Source organism: Schistocerca nitens, chromosome 2 (assembly GCF_023898315.1).
Source record: "Schistocerca nitens isolate TAMUIC-IGC-003100 chromosome 2, iqSchNite1.1, whole genome shotgun sequence".
Lineage (NCBI taxonomy): Eukaryota > Metazoa > Arthropoda > Insecta > Orthoptera > Acrididae > Schistocerca > Schistocerca nitens.
The window spans coordinates 969,785,472-969,803,228 of NC_064615.1; the positions used below are offsets into that span (position 1 = coordinate 969,785,472).

The 17,757-nt window shown below is 40.2% G+C and overlaps 1 protein-coding gene across 2 annotated transcripts in view; it reads left to right on the top strand.

Annotated features, from left to right (window-relative positions):
* Positions 1–17,757, top strand: part of LOC126237298 (GPALPP motifs-containing protein 1) — a 74,982-nt gene that overhangs the window by 36,237 nt on the left and 20,988 nt on the right. For both annotated transcript variants that reach the window (XM_049947256.1, XM_049947255.1), the window contains exon 4: positions 3,317–3,460. In XM_049947256.1, coding sequence (XP_049803213.1) covers positions 3,317–3,460 — 144 coding nt within the window. The remainder of the gene's footprint in view (positions 1–3,316; positions 3,461–17,757) is intronic.

Genomic DNA, 17,757 nt, shown 5'->3' on the forward strand with positions numbered 1-17,757 from the left:
GCTCTTGCTCTTTCTCTGTTAGAAGTATACACATTTACAGACACAACCACACAGACATCCAATACACATTCCCATGGCCACAGCAAGACTGGCTGTTGATAGCAGTTGCACGGGCATATGGATGTGGGAAGTGGTTAAGGAAGGACAAATGAGGTGGGGAGAGGGTACAGAAGGACTTGTGAAGCGAGAAGGGTATAGTGAGATAGTGTGCGGCAGGTCTTTTTTTTACAGATGATTCAGTGGCTGCAGAACAAGACAAAAAGAAGTTCAAAGGATAAAGCATATAACAGTTGAGGGGGGGGGGGGTGAATGGAGAGGAGGAAAGTAGAGGAAGGTGGAGATAAGGAGGGAGACAGGAAGGGAAAAGAGAAACGGGGAGGGGTGGAAAGAGGAGGGGGGGGGAGAGAAAGGGAGAGGGGTGAGGCGAGAGAGAGAGAGAGAGAGAGAGAGAGAGAGAGATTTTTTTTTGGGGGGGGGGGGGGAGTGGTGGGAGAAGGCAGCAGATGATGTGAACAGAGGAGGAGTGGTGTGGACAGAAGAGAGAGGTGAGAAAGTTAAGGTGAGGCAGTGTGAAGAGGTTGTTGGAGGTTTAGGCCATGGAGACTGTAGGTTGTGCTGGAGAGGTAATTCCCACCTGTGTAGTTCAGAGACACTAGTGCTGAAAGTGAGTATTCAGATGGATCACTTAATGAAGGATCTGTTGAAGACATTTGTGTTGTGGTGCACAGCATGTTCGGCAACTGGATGGTCACATTTGCAGTTTGCCACAGTGTGTCATTGACCATTCATGTGAATACAGTTGGTTACTTGTCATGTCCACATAGAATACTGTACAGTAAGTGCAGTGTAGCTAATATATAACATGGCTGACATCATACATGGTCCTGCCCTTGTAGGGTGGGAAATGCTTGTAGGGTGGGAAATGCCTCTGACTGGACTGTGGTAAGAGGTGGGTGTTTGGAAAGGTCTTGTACCCGAGTCTATCACAACGGAATAACCCATGGGGTGGAGGATTGGAAGCTGGATTGGAACAGGGATGGCCAAGGATATTCTGTGGGTTGGGTGGCAAAAAGAACACAACTTTGGATGACGTGGATAGGATTTTGGGTAGGATATCCCTCGTCTCAGGGCACAATGAGAGGTAGTTGAAGCCCTAGTGAAGGATGTGGTTGGGCTTTTCAAGGCAATAGTGATACTGGGTAATCAGAGGAATGCTGGACAGTGGCACATTAATAAGTTTACTGGTGTCAGAGGAGATTGGATGGGAGATCTGTGTATGGATGAGCTGGATAGGATATTGTCTGTCAATAAAAGCTCTGATAAGGTTAACCCTATATTTCAACAGCTGCTTTCCACTGCAGATTTGGCATCCATGGGTGCCAAGGCTGTAAGTAAGAGATTTTTTGACACAGAATGGGTGACAGTTTTCGAAGTGGCGTGTCTGTGTGGTGTTTGTGTGGATGTGTGAGTTTCTACTAGAGAAAAAGCAAGAATGGGAAAACTAGTATAAATAATTGTGCGTGGTTCCCCCCCCCCCCCCCCCCCCCCCCCCCTATGTGCCACACGTCAGTCAAATATAGGTGAATAGGTGATTGGTTGCTTTTCCTGTATATTACGTATTGTTTGTAACACTCTCTCTCTCTCTCTCTCTCTCTCTCTCTCTGTCTCTACTGTCCCGGTGCTGTATCCTGACTCGGATGAGAGACTGTGTGGGACGGAATGGGCTGAGAAGAACAGAGGGAAGGGACTGGTAAAGGGAAGGGTTAGTGCCTGTTAGCAAGGGAGAGGCAACAAGGAAACAGTATAGGAGTGTGGTGCTGACAAATTTACCTTGGTGCAGACAGAGGAAGTTATGTGTGAAATGCAGTTGAAGTGAAGGTGTGGGGTGGCAAGAGGTGAGAGTGGGCAGGTGTAAAGCAGGGGAAATGGAGACCACAGAGAGAACAAAGTGGTGTAGGAAGTGCTGGAGGTGGGTGTGGAATATTAAGATTGCAGAGACTGAGGAGTTCAGGATGAAAGGATGTGTTTTAAGGACAGTTTCCATCTACTCAATTAAAACAAATGCTGCTGTTCTGTGAGAACCGGAACATGTGTTGACATTGCATAGAAGAAAAAGTGCTTAGCAGCATGCTCTGGTACAGGATGGTGAACTTTATTCTTGGCCACAGTTTGGTTGTGGCCACCTTCCATTCAGGTTGACAGCTGGTTGTTGGAGGTCATGTTGGCATGAAGGATGTGCAGGAGTTATGGCAAAGTCGATATATGATTTGTCCGCTTTCACAGGTCGTGCCGCATCTGATGGCGTAGGATGTGCCAGTGACAAGACTTAAATCAGAAACACGCAAGATGATTATTGTGGTTCATATCTGTGTGAAAAGTCTATGTGGCAAGGGGTTGTTGGTAGGTTGGGTTGAATGTAGAGACTTTTTCTTATCTATCTTATTTTGGTTCATGTGTAACACCAGCTTTTCAGTTTCAAATAATTTACTCTCATCTTTGTTGCCAGAGTTCTTTTACTTTTACTCTTGACACATTTTATGGTACAATAAATGTCATAAGAATGGAATAAAAACAGATTTTATACAATAACAGGATGTAGCATAAGCCTTGGTGATGTGTCATGTTGAATTACATGGATAAAAACAGATTTTATACACTAACAGGATGTAGCATAAGTTTTGGTGATGTGTTATGTTGAATTACATACTTTAATGGATACACAGTATCCAGTCACCATTAAACATCCTTACCTAACATCAGTGGCCAAACTGGTTCATATGACATGGTCAACCCTGAATGTCCTTCCTTAACATCAATTGCCACACAGGTTTGAATGGCATGGCATAGTTTTTTATTTTATTTAAGAAAGTCACAGCATTTCACCATCGTATAGTATCTTAAACTTGAAGTTTTCTGTAAGCTTCATATTATTGTATTGTTGAGTCAGTCTATGTCTTATACATTAATCTTCCATTAAGGACTTAGAAAAATCATAGGACTTTATAATAAATGCTGAAATGATTATTGTTAATTTATTCATCTTTCAAAGATATGTCAGCATGAACGTCTGTAAGAATGTTAATGTGCTTTTACCAAATATAGATCTTTTTTATGGGTGCAACTTGAAATACTGTGCCTTATTACTCTGTTTATTTTCAAGTACATTGACTGATTGTAAAACTGTTTTCTCAGTGTGTAAAATTGGTAGGCACACTTTCTGTAATACTAAAACAAATAATTCTTCCTTTTGACCTGTGCCTTACTTACAACTTCACATTCAGGGTATTAATAAATGTGTTATTTATGATGTTTACAGCCAGTTGCACCAACAGACAGTCTAAAGCAGAAGGCTTTGAAACAACGTGACCAGGAAATAGAAAAACTGACTGAAGGATATTCAAAGAAAAGACAAAAGGAATCGTTATTGGAGTCTCATCAAAAGAAGCTGAAAAGTGAAAAGGTCAGTTAGGAAAAACTCCTCACTTAATTTCACTGTATCAAATTATGTTATTTTCATATGTTTTTATATGTTCATTGTATTGTTTTACTAATTATATGTTTTATGGTTAAGGCATTCTACTGCTGGTGATTATTTTCATGTTGATTACCTTGCCTTAAGCATCCTCGAACTACATCTGCTCCTCTGGAAGGTACTCCAACCCTGATATACAAGAATCCATCCTTCAGTTTTCTCACCACCTCAAGACAGTGATTCCCTACTCTGCCCTTGGAATACAACAACCCAATGAAACTACTGTATCCCTCAGCAAATTTTTCTGCTCCCCATTCATAATCTCCAGATTTTGTTTTTCCCACCTGTTCCACATGCCATCAACCTAAAAGCTGCTGCTATCACCCACTCCCACCCCCTCCCAGATATAAAGAGCACAAAACTCAAAGTGGCGATGTAGTTTTTAAACTATCTATTAAAAACTTAAATTGCACACGAGTTTCAGTCCTGTCAGAGGCTTCACGGTCCTACATCCAGTTTCAATGATACTACATTACTCAGTAGGTATCTACTTGCATTCACCTTCTTCACAAGTGGAAATGCTTCTTTGACATCCATCTTGCTGATTATAACTAAGTGAGTGTGTGCATAGCTCCAAACTTCACAATACCTATTCCAACCTAGTCATTCATAGTGGTGTGGTGCAGCCATCTACATCCTTCGTAACTAGGAACCTGGAAAAAGTAGCTCTTATTTTTGGTAAAATTTGCGTCTGTTTTTTCCCAAACAAACAACACTCAACACACATCATTCAGGGACAGCTACTGTGCAATTGCTTGTTGAGCTTAGCAGAGTATTTTTAATGACATAGTTCAGGCCCGACCTGTAGTGGTATTCGATGCAACCACAGTTCATAACATCCACACTTAATTTGCCATAATGCCATGTCCCAAGGCCGAGTACTACGTTGGTTGCATTGTGTGGTTTGTATCTTAAACAGACCTTTGAACTGCTTACAGTAGGCGTGGCACCAGATCATTGAGTGCTTCGATACATTGTTGCATTGATACACTTTTTATTTGCAGTTTCTTACATACATTATCTTTTCAAACTGGGCTTTGCCAGATGGTGTACAGTACCAGTAACTGATAATTGGTTACAGTTTTGATATTTGTATGCAGGAAATAAATCTATTTCAAACTATCTCTGATAAAGTAGTTCTACTGGATGCAAATCGCTAAGAAATAGCATCTATTAAGTAATTTCTCATTTTTGCATTTTGAAGCATAATTTGCACATATTTTGCATTTATCACAAAATATGAATTTTCTGGTCCATACTCGTAACAGAAAATTACCCAACTATCCTTCCTGCAGACAAAGGTTTCAACACTGCTGAACAACAGTGGTTACTCTAAAGTCACTGGTACTTATAAGGCTTGCTGCAGGAATGCCATTCCACAAGTTCGGCGTGATCTGTAATATCTATTTAAATTCTTATATCAGCTAAGAATATTTCACCTAAATCCATTTCCTTTCTCACCACCATCAGTTTCCATACCTCTTTTTCTATGTGCTTTCCAAAATACAAAGAGTTATAGCTACATTAGTCATCCCGATGCTGCTCATTACTGTAATTTTTGCCTTAGTTGACAGAGATCTTGAGCGAGCACAATTGTTGCATCCTGCCTTCCCATAGTAAAAATTCCTACTACATCTCCATTGCCTCTTCAGTTACTGTTGATGCCATTCCTAATGCACCAACACACTTCATGCTCATGCTTTTGCTGCTATTGTTCATTAGTATCTTTCCTTCAAACAGTTGGTGATTGTCTTTTCTCATACCCACCTTCATATTCCATGCAGAATTTTCACCAACCAAACACATTGTGAATGATGTTTGCAAATGCTTAAAAGACTTGAAATTCCTAGTTACGTTGAATGTAAAAATTAATGTATGTTTACTTTTATAAGAAATTCGGTAATAAGCTCAGCTAAGCATCTGGGTAGCAATAATAACAGGAAGTTGTCTGACTGTTTCTATGTGAATATAATGAGGGAAACATTCCACGCAGGAAAAATATATCTAAAAACAAAGATGATGTGACTTACCATACGAAAGTGCTGGCAGGTCAATATACACACAAACAAACACAATCATACACACAAAATTCTAGCTTTCGCAACCAATGGTTGCTTCATCAGGAAAGAGGGAAGGAGAGGGAAAGACGAAAGGATGTGGGTTTTAAGGGAGAGGGTAAGGAGTCATTCCAATCCCGGGAGTGGAAAGACTTACCTTAGGGGGAAAAAAGGACAGGTATACACTCGCACACACACCCATATCCAACCACACATACACAGACACAAGCAGACATTTGTAAAGGCAAAGAGATTCGGCAGAGATGTCAGTCGAGGCAGAAGTACAGAGGCAAAGATGTTGTTGAAAGACAGGTGAGGTATGAGCGGCGGCAACTTGAAATTAGCGGAGGTTGAGGCCTGGCGGATAACGAGAAGAGAGGATATACTGAAGGGCAAGTTCCCATCTCCGGAGTTCTGACAGGTTGGTGTTAGTGGGATGTATCCAGATAACCCGGACGGTGTAACACTGTGCCAAGATGTGCTGGCCGTGCACCAAGGCATGTTCACCTGTGGCTAAACATTTTTTTTTTTGGTACTGTCTGCACAAACTAAGTTGACGCACAGTGTGGTGGCTGATGGGAACAGCCATACATTGGGAAATACCTTTACGCTCCCATCAGACACAGTGCCAAGTGTCATCTTAGTTGGCGTAGATAGTACTTTGCGCTGTATGCAGGCAGGCATTGTCATGCAGGAAAATCATGCCAGAGTTCAACATGCCACGACATATGTTTCGAATGGTCCTTCTCGAGTTTGTCAGTGTGTTGCAGTAATTTTCAGCATTAATTGTGGTATATCTATCTAGGAACTCCACTAGCAAAATTCGTAATCTGTCCCAGAAGACAGTACCATGAGTTTCCTGTTGGGAAGTGTTTGACGATGCTTTGTAGGTTCCAGTAACCTAATATGGCCCCACTGCATTGACTGAAGTTTTTGTTTCTGCATTCACATACTGCAGTCATGTCTCATTGCCTTCCACAATCTGGTCAAGAGAAGTTTCACTTTCTTTTTCATAACATACAAGAAAGGACTGTGCTGCTGCCATACACTGAGCCTTCTTCAGGGAGGAGTTTATGTCACCTATCTGGCATTAAATTTGCAGTAGCCCAAATTTTCAGTAATCACTTTGTACAGAAAAGTATAACTAATCTGTTTCTCTAACCCTTTCATCAACCAATCAAATCAGATCTGCATTCGTGATACTCTGTCAACAAACTTTTCTCTTCATTATGGACACTGGAACATATGGCATCATTCGAAGAAATTTTGGGGTTGCAACCAGTCGTCGTCAGCTACACTCCATGATATTTCAACTGGACACATGTCAGTCATCCTCAGATGAGACATCGAAGATTGATGCAGACTTGCTCTGTTTTATATAGCATTGTGTGAGTATTGCGCACATGCATCAAAATCATGTGGACCTACAGAACTGCCACCTGGTGACAGAAGACTCGCTTGTGGAACTGCAGAATGCAGCTGTCCTCAGAGTTCCACTTGCTGCAGCTGTTGGAGTACTCTGTCATCTTCGATTTGAGCAAATCATGAAGATGATAGGATTCCATGCAGTATCCAGCTGGCAGCCACTGTCATGGTTCATCAGATTTTCCGCCATGCGTATTTCCATGGATTCTTTAATAATGCAATCCCAAAACAGTGTTGCTGTAGCCAAAATTATTGTTTTATTGAACTCCATTGAGTGTCTGGTGAAGAAGCAGTGTTCGGGGATAGCAGACTTGTGTGATTGCAAAAGGTGAGTCCAGCATTGGTGTTTGGTGCAGTGTTCTTCCACAGTATGCATGGTTAGACCTGTGTAAGCCATACTGCACTGGCAATGTATTTTGTAAATTCCAGCCTTCCACAATAACAAATTGTCATGCCAGCAGGTTGACAACCTTTTATGGTGGTTGAAAAGCAACTTTTACCCGAAACTTACGGTGGTTTCTTGCTATTTCAAACAAAATATTGCCAGCAAAGGAAAGAAAAGCTAGAGATTTTGCCAGTGTGCACTCCTCTCCATCCATTTCCTGGCTCTTGGTAGTAACTGATAGTGCCCTGTTAATCTGCCCGGTAGGATATCCATTTTCCCTGAACACTGCCTTTCAATTAATAATTATTTTGTAAATTATAGAAACAAAATTCCTACAGAGTTATAGTTCAGGCACGTTCACTGAGCATCTAAGAAGAAAAATTCCTTCTTCTTTACTATAGTTGAGTCTGTAGGAATAATAATGGAATCCTAATGCGATGGTTGAGGGTGCTTCTGCTGACAATTTTGAAAAGTTGGGTTCAATTCTGGACAACTGGAGGTGGATGTCTGGTTCCGCATGTAGACAGCTTTGGTACTTAGTTTTGTGGGCAGCATAGATCGAGAACCCAGATTCACACATTTATGTTGTGGCAAACGTAAGAAGTACAGCCTTTTCTTGTTATCCAAACGGATCCAAAAGTGTGAGTAACCGTCAATGTCAAAACTTGATTTCAAGGTAGGGTCTGTGGCAATTTCTATCAACAACTCATATCGAGTGTTTGGCTTTTTGGATACAGTGAATGGGTTGACCACACATTCGTATTTCTGCAGCTTCTCATCTTCAGCTGTTGGGAAATAATGCTCCAACAATGACATCAAGCTTCGGAGATGTTCCAGGATTTGATGAAACAAATTCTTCCCAAGCGCCAATGTTTTGTTCTTCAAAAACTCCTTGAGAAGAGGAAAACACTCGACCTCCCCCTCCTCGACACACACTGTTCAAAAATTGATTTTCCTCTTGAATGCTCAAACTTTGTAGATAGCAGTGACCTTTGTTTCACTTTGCCCTTGGAGTGAAATATTCATTTTGTTCATTTTGGAGAAAATATCTGACAAATAGGCAAGTATACACTGCCAATTTTCGTCATTAATAAGGTCTGCTAATTTGGTGTTATGCTCCAAAAGGAAAGATAAGACTTCCAGTCTTAATTCGTACAACTGAGAGAGTGCATTCCCACGTGAGCACCACCTCACTTCTGTGTGGAGACGCAGGGAACGATGGAGGCTTCCCATATCTTCATACAGTATTCTGAAAAGTCTTGACTTCAACGGCCTTGATTTTATGTAGTTAATGATTTGAATGGATTCGTCTAGAACTTTCTTGAACGAAACAGACTGTTGTTTCGTAGCTAAAGTGTATCTGTGGACAGCACAATGACTACTGCTGCAATTCTTGGCATTTTCTTTTATTTTCGTTATTGCTCCAACTGTAGGACCCGTCATAGCTTTTGCACCATCTGTGTACATCTGTGCAATTAGACCATGAAACTTCGTTAGTCCTTAAAAAATCATCCAATCCACGGAATATTTCAGCACCTGTTGTGTTGGCAGGTAGTGGTCTGCACAATAAGAGGTCCTCCTCAAAACATCCAGAATATTCATAACAGACAAAAGCCAATAAAATCACTAATCTTGCAACATCAGTGGATTCATCTATCCGCAGAGAAAATAAATTGTGTTGGATGAGAGAAACAAGAGTGTCTTTCACATCATTTGACATGTCAACAGTGCGTCTCTTGACAATATTGTTTGATAATGCCACCGAAGATACAAGTTTTACTACCTTTTCGTCTAGCATGCAAGAAACAATATCATTAACACACTGCTTTATGAGATTTTCTGCAATGGTATGAGCTTTGCCTGTTTGTCACTCGATAACTAACCAAAAAAGAAGCTTTTAATGAATTTTCGTTCATTGTTTTTGCATGAGTTTTCATGCAATGCTGAGAAGCAGCTAGTTCAGCACTCTTCCTTTTGAAAAAACCGATGTCTTTAGCCTGGAAGTCCGGGTGAGTACCTTCAAAATGACAGCTCAATTTAACTGGAACCATTGAATTGTTCGGAAGGACTCGGGCACAAATTACACACTGAGCTTTACCCTCCTTTGTCTCCATAAAGCCCATTTCTAAATAACTTTCGTTGTACTTACGCTTCTTGGTTATTCCACTTCCACAGGATATTGCAACCAATGGAGTTTTTGCAGTGTTTTCACATAATAAATCCAGCTGTGGAGCTTCTTGTGATTGTTCTTCCTTTGGTCGTCCTCCCTCCTCATTCATTTCAACTGGAAACTTCCCTTGTTGTGAAGGCGATGGAGAAAATGCACCCTTCTTCAATGATCCTGACTTCAGCCACCGATCCATGTTAGACTGGTCAAAACTCGACTTATGAAATAGGTAGTGCACTGACAAAGCAAGTTTTAACATTTAATGATGCCAGGGGCCGCAAATGTGCCAGCGAGCGCTGTGATTGGTCGACGATGCTCGCTCCGTGCATGCGTAAAAGGTCTCGGCGCATCTAGCGCCGTGAGCTGGCCCACAAACGACCTCCATATTGTAGCGAAACAGTCGCTCAGAGAAGCCGCATTCTCCGGCACTAAGCTGTGTAAGCATTCTCACTTAGGAACTGCAAAGGCTGCTTGGGAATACAACCTGAAGTAAAAGTACACGTGTTTTTCACATGAAAAAAATAGTGATGAATTTGATTTTCACATTTGTATTCAATAATTTTACTCATTATTTTACACGATTTGTTGAAAGGTGGCCGCAGACCCCCTAGAAAGAGCCTGTGGACCGCTAAGGGATCCACGGACCACACGTTGGGAAGCCCTGCTCTAATTCCATAGTGAATCATATGTTCTTATTCGTGAAGATGAGGTTATGTAAAAACTCTTTTAATTGATCTTCTCCATGAGGCCACACTACAAAAAAAATCATCCACATATCTCCAAGGGCTACTCTCCTCAAAGCACTCCATACAAAGGTTGGCCGACAGGGAGACAGAGGGCTAACTGTGGTGGTTCTGTCAGTCTGCTCAAAATATTCATGGTTGAACAAGAAAAAGACTGAGGGAAGAGTATGCTGGAAGAAAGCAGTGGTGTCTACCTGAAACTTATTATCAATTAGCGACAAAGAATCTGTGAGAGGAACCTTAGTAAAAAGAGACACTACATCAAAGCTGATCAAACAGTCTGAACTTCATAGATGTAGAGCCCCTGTCTGTTGATGAAATCAGATGTTCATACATGATGTGAACGTTTGCCCACCAGTTGCCTTAGCAAGGAAGTAAGATGTTTGGCTGACTTGTATTTGGGGGCACCAATATTTCTTACTATTGGCTGTAAAGGTAGACCTTTATGAATTTTAAGAAGGCCATACAGTCATGGTGGTGCACAGCCATGTGGTCTTAATATCCTGATGGCCCTTAGAAGTAATGCAGAAGAATTCAGGAGTGCAGAAGTCTTCCATTGCACAAGACCTGTAGGATCGTAATCAATTTCCTATGTGTAGAATTGCTTAGTGGACCATATATCTTATCAACATACACACTATAAAGTAACAACACTGTTGAATTACCTTTATCAGCCTTCAGTAACACTATGTCAGAATCCTCTTGTAGATTTTGTAGTACAGCCCTTTTTGCGGAGGTTAAATTACTGCATTGAGGAGTAGCTTTCAAAAGAGCATGACAAATTTCCCTAATTATTTCTTCAACAGCTTGCAGCAAACCCAAAATCTCTTCAAACACTCAATTCACTGGGAAATTTCTAAAATTCTCATACAGCACCATTATACTACACCACCTTCACTCATTACATTTGGCCCATAAACTTCACAAAGTTAGCGATGCATCTCACTAGCTTTACAGTTTTTGCCACAAGAAATCTTACAGAATGTACATAACATCTGGCAGGATGTGTGATTACAGCACGAATTTTGAAAACACATGGCTCGGAGAGGATTAAAGACAAAACCTTTATTCTCCACTTCTCTCAGCATATTGGTTGAAAGTGCATTCCACTGCAAGAGTGGTGTACTGTATATGGGCAGGGAAGGGGGGAGATGGTTGTTACATATGCCTTGTGATGACAGTGTGCAGGAGGTCGAGTGGTCAGGACTGGAGAGTGGGGATCCAGGGCTGCCGTTAAATGACAGAACAGGAAATTTTGTACAATAAAGAGAATATATTTCAGTGTATGGCATACAAGGGGCGCACCTAGGGTTGGAAGTTACCAGGTTCAGGCCAGTCTAGAAGGTAGAACAAATAATTGAAATGGGCAACAGAAGGGGAAGTGGTTCATGTTAACTTATGTTGGTGGCTGTACATGATAAGCAGAGCCAGAGGCTCTGCCTTCCAAAAAGATGTCTGTTCTACTTGAGGTCTGGTTTACAAGAGAGAGAGGCAACTGTGTTTCGCACCAGAGAACATTCCAGCATCCACACATGTGACCTGTATCCCACACATGCTTTTGGCTAAAACCAGTAGCATTAATGTGCTAACAGTTTCAGCAGAGGTATCTGGCGTCTCTTGTCAGCAGCTTTAACTGGACAGAACTGCCTCGGTTTTGAAAGACAGGCAACTTGTGTCACATAGGCACAGCATAAGTTGCTCTAGGAGTAAACTTGTAAAGATTTGACTGGGCCTTTGAAATAAATTTTTTAAACCAATTCCGTAAAATATTCCTTGACTGGCTGCCACCATGTACAGTGGTGCTGCTAGCTCTACTATTACATACTATGTGAAAATGGAAGTTCCTGTAGGAATAGCCCTTGTAGTTCTGAATTGTGTGTTTTTTTCCGGATGCTGCTTGAAGTACAGCAAGTTCCCGAGTATCCTGATTAATGCATACTAAGACTGTATGGATAGCTCAAAAACAAGGCTAATCGAAAATATGTGCTTTTACTGGAAATTGCTTTTACTGTATTTACAAAACATGCTACATGTCACATTAGTAAATCCATTGCATTACTTATGTGCTACTCACTGGAAACAATGGACTCCTTAGACATTTAGCTCCTTAGGGAGAGGGCTAGGCAAACATACAGACAGGAAGTTGACTGCATACATATTACAAGAGTAGTCTTCTCGTTTCTGTAAAGAAGAAATGGGAAACAACAGAAAATATTTCAGGTATATCTGACTGTGGGACTATGTTTCCTCATCATCTTCTGTCAGTAAAACATGAGTCACATGCATAATAGTGTTGGAGTGTATATGCCCCAGGGTAACTGGGAAATCCAGGAAAAATCTGTGAGTTTTTTCATCAGGGGGAAATCCAGGAAACACCCAGGCATTTTTTAGAATTTTTCATTATTTTAGTTTTCTGTTAAATTTTTGTAATTAGCAGTTAAACATGAATGAGGGAATAACATCAAGATAAAAATTTAGTTGCAAAGAAAATGCGCGAATTATAAGAAAACACAGTACACACAACTGTCTGCTGACAGCAAAATGTGTCAGACTATGCAGTAATTCATAACTACAAAGTGCTTTCAATGAGTCTTTCTCATGGGCCTCTTCTCAATGAGTGTGATGTCACAACTGTTTACATTTCTAACAGTTTGCAGGATATATTGCGAATGGTGGTTCTGAGAATTTACTTTCAAAGTAAATTTCGTTTTATGCAAGATGAATTTTGTTATGGGTGAGAATGTGTGACGAATTTCTTAAATCGTGTAGCATTGGACTTCCATTCAGAACTTACCCTAAGGACCAGCCACTCAGAAAAATTTTGAGCCCCAAAGTCCAGCCATTTGTGCCATTATTTAAAATCTTACTGGCACATTTGTGTGATATATCTTAAAGGGTAACACAGTCTAAAGAAGACAAAGTTTCAATGTTAGTTTTTCAGATTTATTTCAGTTGTTTCATAGATTACAAATTATGCATTAAGGATGGCAGAAAGTGTAAAAAAAAAGTACAAAGCAGGTTCTAGGGCAGTTTCACAAATAATTGGGTTTTCTAAGGAAGAGTGAAATTTATAATTGTGCTTCGGAGAAATATTCGGCTGTTGAAATTTAAGCTGTGCACTTAGGATCCAACATAACCACACCCTTGGGTAAAAAACAGCAAAAAGTTTTTGATGACCGATATTGTAAGTGAAAGCTTAGGTTTTCTTGTAGTTATACAGTATGGATATTAATTTAAACCATTAACTTTTCCTCCCGTGTGTTCATGCTACTTAACAATGATGTTATTAGTCGACTACATCACATGTCCTATGCCCTTAAGGGGGGTAGGACGTCAAACGGGACGACTTGGAGCAGGAGTGGCACCACAGGACATTTCAATTTCCAGTGTCTATAATTTTACAAATAAATTCATAAAACTTTGTCAGTATGACCAGGAAGGATTCAGAATTCACACTCATAGCAGTGGAAGTTCTAAAACATAACGAAGTAATTTTTTTTTTACGTGCGAAATTTCATCATTTTTTTCACTTACTAATGGCAGCATTTGTTGCTATAGGTACACTTTTCTTCATAAGTAAGAGAGATTCTTCGATGAATTTTGCACAGCATACAAACCATACTTACAGGTGTATGAAACTCTAGAATTTTCCAAATCTATTAAAAACTGTGGTAAAAATTGAGGTAATTAACTATAAAATTTGTGTTTTTTCTAAACATGAAGTGTAAAATATAACAGTTTATTTAATTTATGAAAAAACAAATTAATTCTAGAGTTTCATACACCTGCGAGTATGGTATGTATGCTGTGCAAAATTAATCGAAGAATCTCTTTAACTTATGAAGAAAAGTGTACCTATAGCAACAAATGCAGCCATTAGTAAGTGAAAAAATAATAAAATTTCACACGTAAAAAAAAAAAAAAAAAATTATTTTGTTATGTTTTCGAACTTCCACTGCAATGAGTGAGTGTGAATCCCGAATCCTTCCTGGTGAGGCTGACAAAGTTTGATGAATTTATTTGTAAAAGTATAGACAGTGAAAATTAAAATGTCCTGTGTAGCCTCTCCTGCTCCAAGTCAGCCCGTTTGACGTCCTACCCCCCTTAATATCTGCTGATGAAATCACGTGGCATGAGTTATGATTGGCTGACAAAAGTTCATCACAGTCTCAATTTCAGTGCTTAGAAAGCTACTGTTCTGTACTGGATTTGGAATTCATGTTTATACCTTTGTGATACAAAAATATGCATTGTAAATGTTGCCCTGCATCAATGGTCTTTCAAATTGCAGTGTTTTTTTGCTGGGTTTCATTTGCATAATATCGGGAATTTCTATGGTGGTGTATAAAGCCTTCACCATTCAAAGGATTGTTCAGTTTACTACTCTGAGGGAAAGTATACCACCATTTAACACAGAAAAAGATGTGCTTCCACGAGGAGTATAGTGTATTTTGACCTGGGAAGAAGTGTATTTTCACCCGAGAAAAAGTGAATTTTTAACAGGGAAATCAGGGGAAAATCTGAGATTTTTTTTTTTAATAAATTGTCCATGTATACACCCTGAGTGTATTTTAAACAAAAGTATTCATTGTAATTAATACAAAAACTTAAAACAGCAAATTAGGCATTGAACATCTGCAAACTACATATCCGTTTTCAGATAATCAGGACCTTTCAGTACATTGTTGCTTAAATTACCCTGTGGGTGGAAGAAAGTAAGTTCTATGTCCTCCCCCCCCCCCCCCCCCCACCCCTCTTCCCCCACCCTCCCATCTCCATATTATGTAGGAAAAGTTCAACTGAGATCATTGTAAAACTGTTGTAGGGTTTATGTAATGATGATGATGCCTTAATTAACTCTTGATGTATAAGTTGTTTTCTTTACTTCATATAAGCTCAGTTGTCATGTAATATATTTCAGTGGGTTTGTGAATTTTATAAAATACATGAATGATACAAGTGTTTGCAACATCTGTAGTCACTTTTCTTGCTTAAGAGGTGTAGATATACAGGGTGTTTTCTTAAGAAGTATGGAAATACAGGGTGTCTGTAAAGTCCTGTTATCATTTTAAAACATCATAACTTTGAAACTATTACTGATGGAGTATTGTGGTTTGTTGTAAAACATATAGCGGCTTTCAGTGCCGTACATTCGTTAAGCCTATTGGAGGCCACAAAAATAATGGCAAAAAACACTGCCCCAATTAAGAAGCATACATGTATGGTTTACAGTAATCAAGTAATCAGGGACCAGAAAGAAAAGGAAATGAGGCTGGACACTGCTTCAAAAAAGAAAAGTTATTCAGCAGGACTGCATGCTGAAGCGCAGTTTGCTGGTTCAAAATGCCAGACGGATCACAGCAAATGCTGCGGATGATTTCTATTTCTTCTAATGCTGCAGTTTGTGTTTATATTTGAAATGGAATGGTTATGATCATTCAGGTGGTTAGTGAGAGCAGATTTGGAACTGCTAAGATCCTAATGCTCTCTGAACCGTATGTTAAAGGAGCGACCAGTTTGGCCTATGTATGTGGAAGGGCACCCACTACACTGGATGCCATAGACGCCTGATTGTGCTTAGCGATTGTCTTCTCTGGTTTCGTGGTGCTTCAATAGGTGCCTGACCTTATGTGGGTTTGTAGAAGGCGGGTATAACCCCACATTTTCTAAGCCATTTGCTAATCCTGTCAGATATAACACCTACATTCGGGATCCTGCAAAAAAAATTTTTAGAGTTATTATTAGTAGATGACAGGGTAATCCCGTACATATCTTCGGAAGCACCTTTCGATTGCATTTGGTGATGAAAAACATCAATGTCATTTGGCTGGAAGCCATTAGTATTTGCTATGAATTTAATGGTATCCAACTCGCTGGTAATTTTCTTTTGAGAGAAAGACTCTGGCAGCACGGTAAAGCACAACATGAAGAGCTGCCATTTTTTCTTGCTTTGGGTGAACTGAAGAGCAATGAATAATAGAACTAGTCGTAGTTGGTTTTCTAAATATGTTAAAGTGAACATTACTGTCCTGTAACGAAATTTCCAGATCTAAAAATGGGAGTGTAAAGCCAGAGTGGTATTGTATCGTACACTGAATCTTGGGGTGCATTTTGTTAAAGTTGAATTGAAAAAGTTGCAGCTGGGTGTCGGTCCCGTTATATAAAGTATGATGTCATCGACATATCTTTCGAAGTATACTGCTCTTTGAAGGAGTTGTGGGTGGGTTGTAAAAAACTGATGTTCAGTGTGATTGATGTAAATATTAGCTATTGTTCTGGCAGTGGGGGATCCCATGGCTAACCTGCCAGTTTGTCCATATACGGTGTCTTTGAAGACAAGGTAATTATGGTCCGGGACAATTCTGAGAAAATGAAGGAATTCATTAATTTTTTGTGAATCTAGATGAGAGAACATCCGTAAGTTGGATTCAATAATAGGAATCACCTCTTTAATGGGGATATTCGATGTTGAGACTTGCTAGATTCATATCACTGGTTACATTACGTGTTTGAGGTGTATAATTAACTCCTCTCTGTTCTTGGTGCCATGATCATCATGGAAAAAATAATGCTTACTGAGGAAACTTTTGCAATTCCTTAGCCAATAAGTAATTTGGGGCATTAATAACATTCATAATTGGCCTTAAAGGAGAGGAGACTGTGGCTTATGAAGTTTCACGACGCCCCTGAAAGTGGGTGCAGGGTGTATACGACCCGGGACAACCGAGAGATCTGGGAAAACCCGGGAATTTGTTCATCCGGGAAAAACCCGGGAATTCTTTGGAATTCCAGGAATTTTTCATTGTTTTAGTTTTCAGTTAAATTTTTGTGATTTTGACTGGTAAGAACCAATACTCTAACAAAGAATATTACTGTATCCTGCTACTGCAGAATAATACTGCAGTAACAAAACATGAACGAGAGGGGAGGGTGGGGAGAGAGGGTGGGGGGTGGGGTGGGGGGGTGGGGGTGGGGGGGAAGAGACCCTTATGTTGCAAAGGAAATGCGCCATATACAACAACTAAACAGTGTTCATACAATCGTCTGCCAACAGCAAAGTGTGTCAAAGACTTTAGGAAGACTATGCAATGCTTTATAACAACAAATTGCCTCCGATGAGCGTGGCGTGACAACTGCTTAAATTAGATTTGTTTGAGCTGTTGCGCGCGGGCTCTTGAGCATGCGCAGTTGAGTCGCGTACGAGTAGTACCTTCTCCCGCTTTTGGTTAAGAGGTGTGGCTGGGCGCCACTACTTAGTATTGCCCCGGTTCAGGAATATAGTGAATCTGGGGCTGATGCACAGAGCAGTCTGAGTTGTGGTGGGGAGGTGGGGAGTCTCCACATGACCTATGTTTACATTCAGTGATTTTGTTGTTTCCTCTTCATTTATTGCTCTCACGTTAAATGATAAAATGGATTTTTGTGGCCGGGAGCTATCAAATGAATTA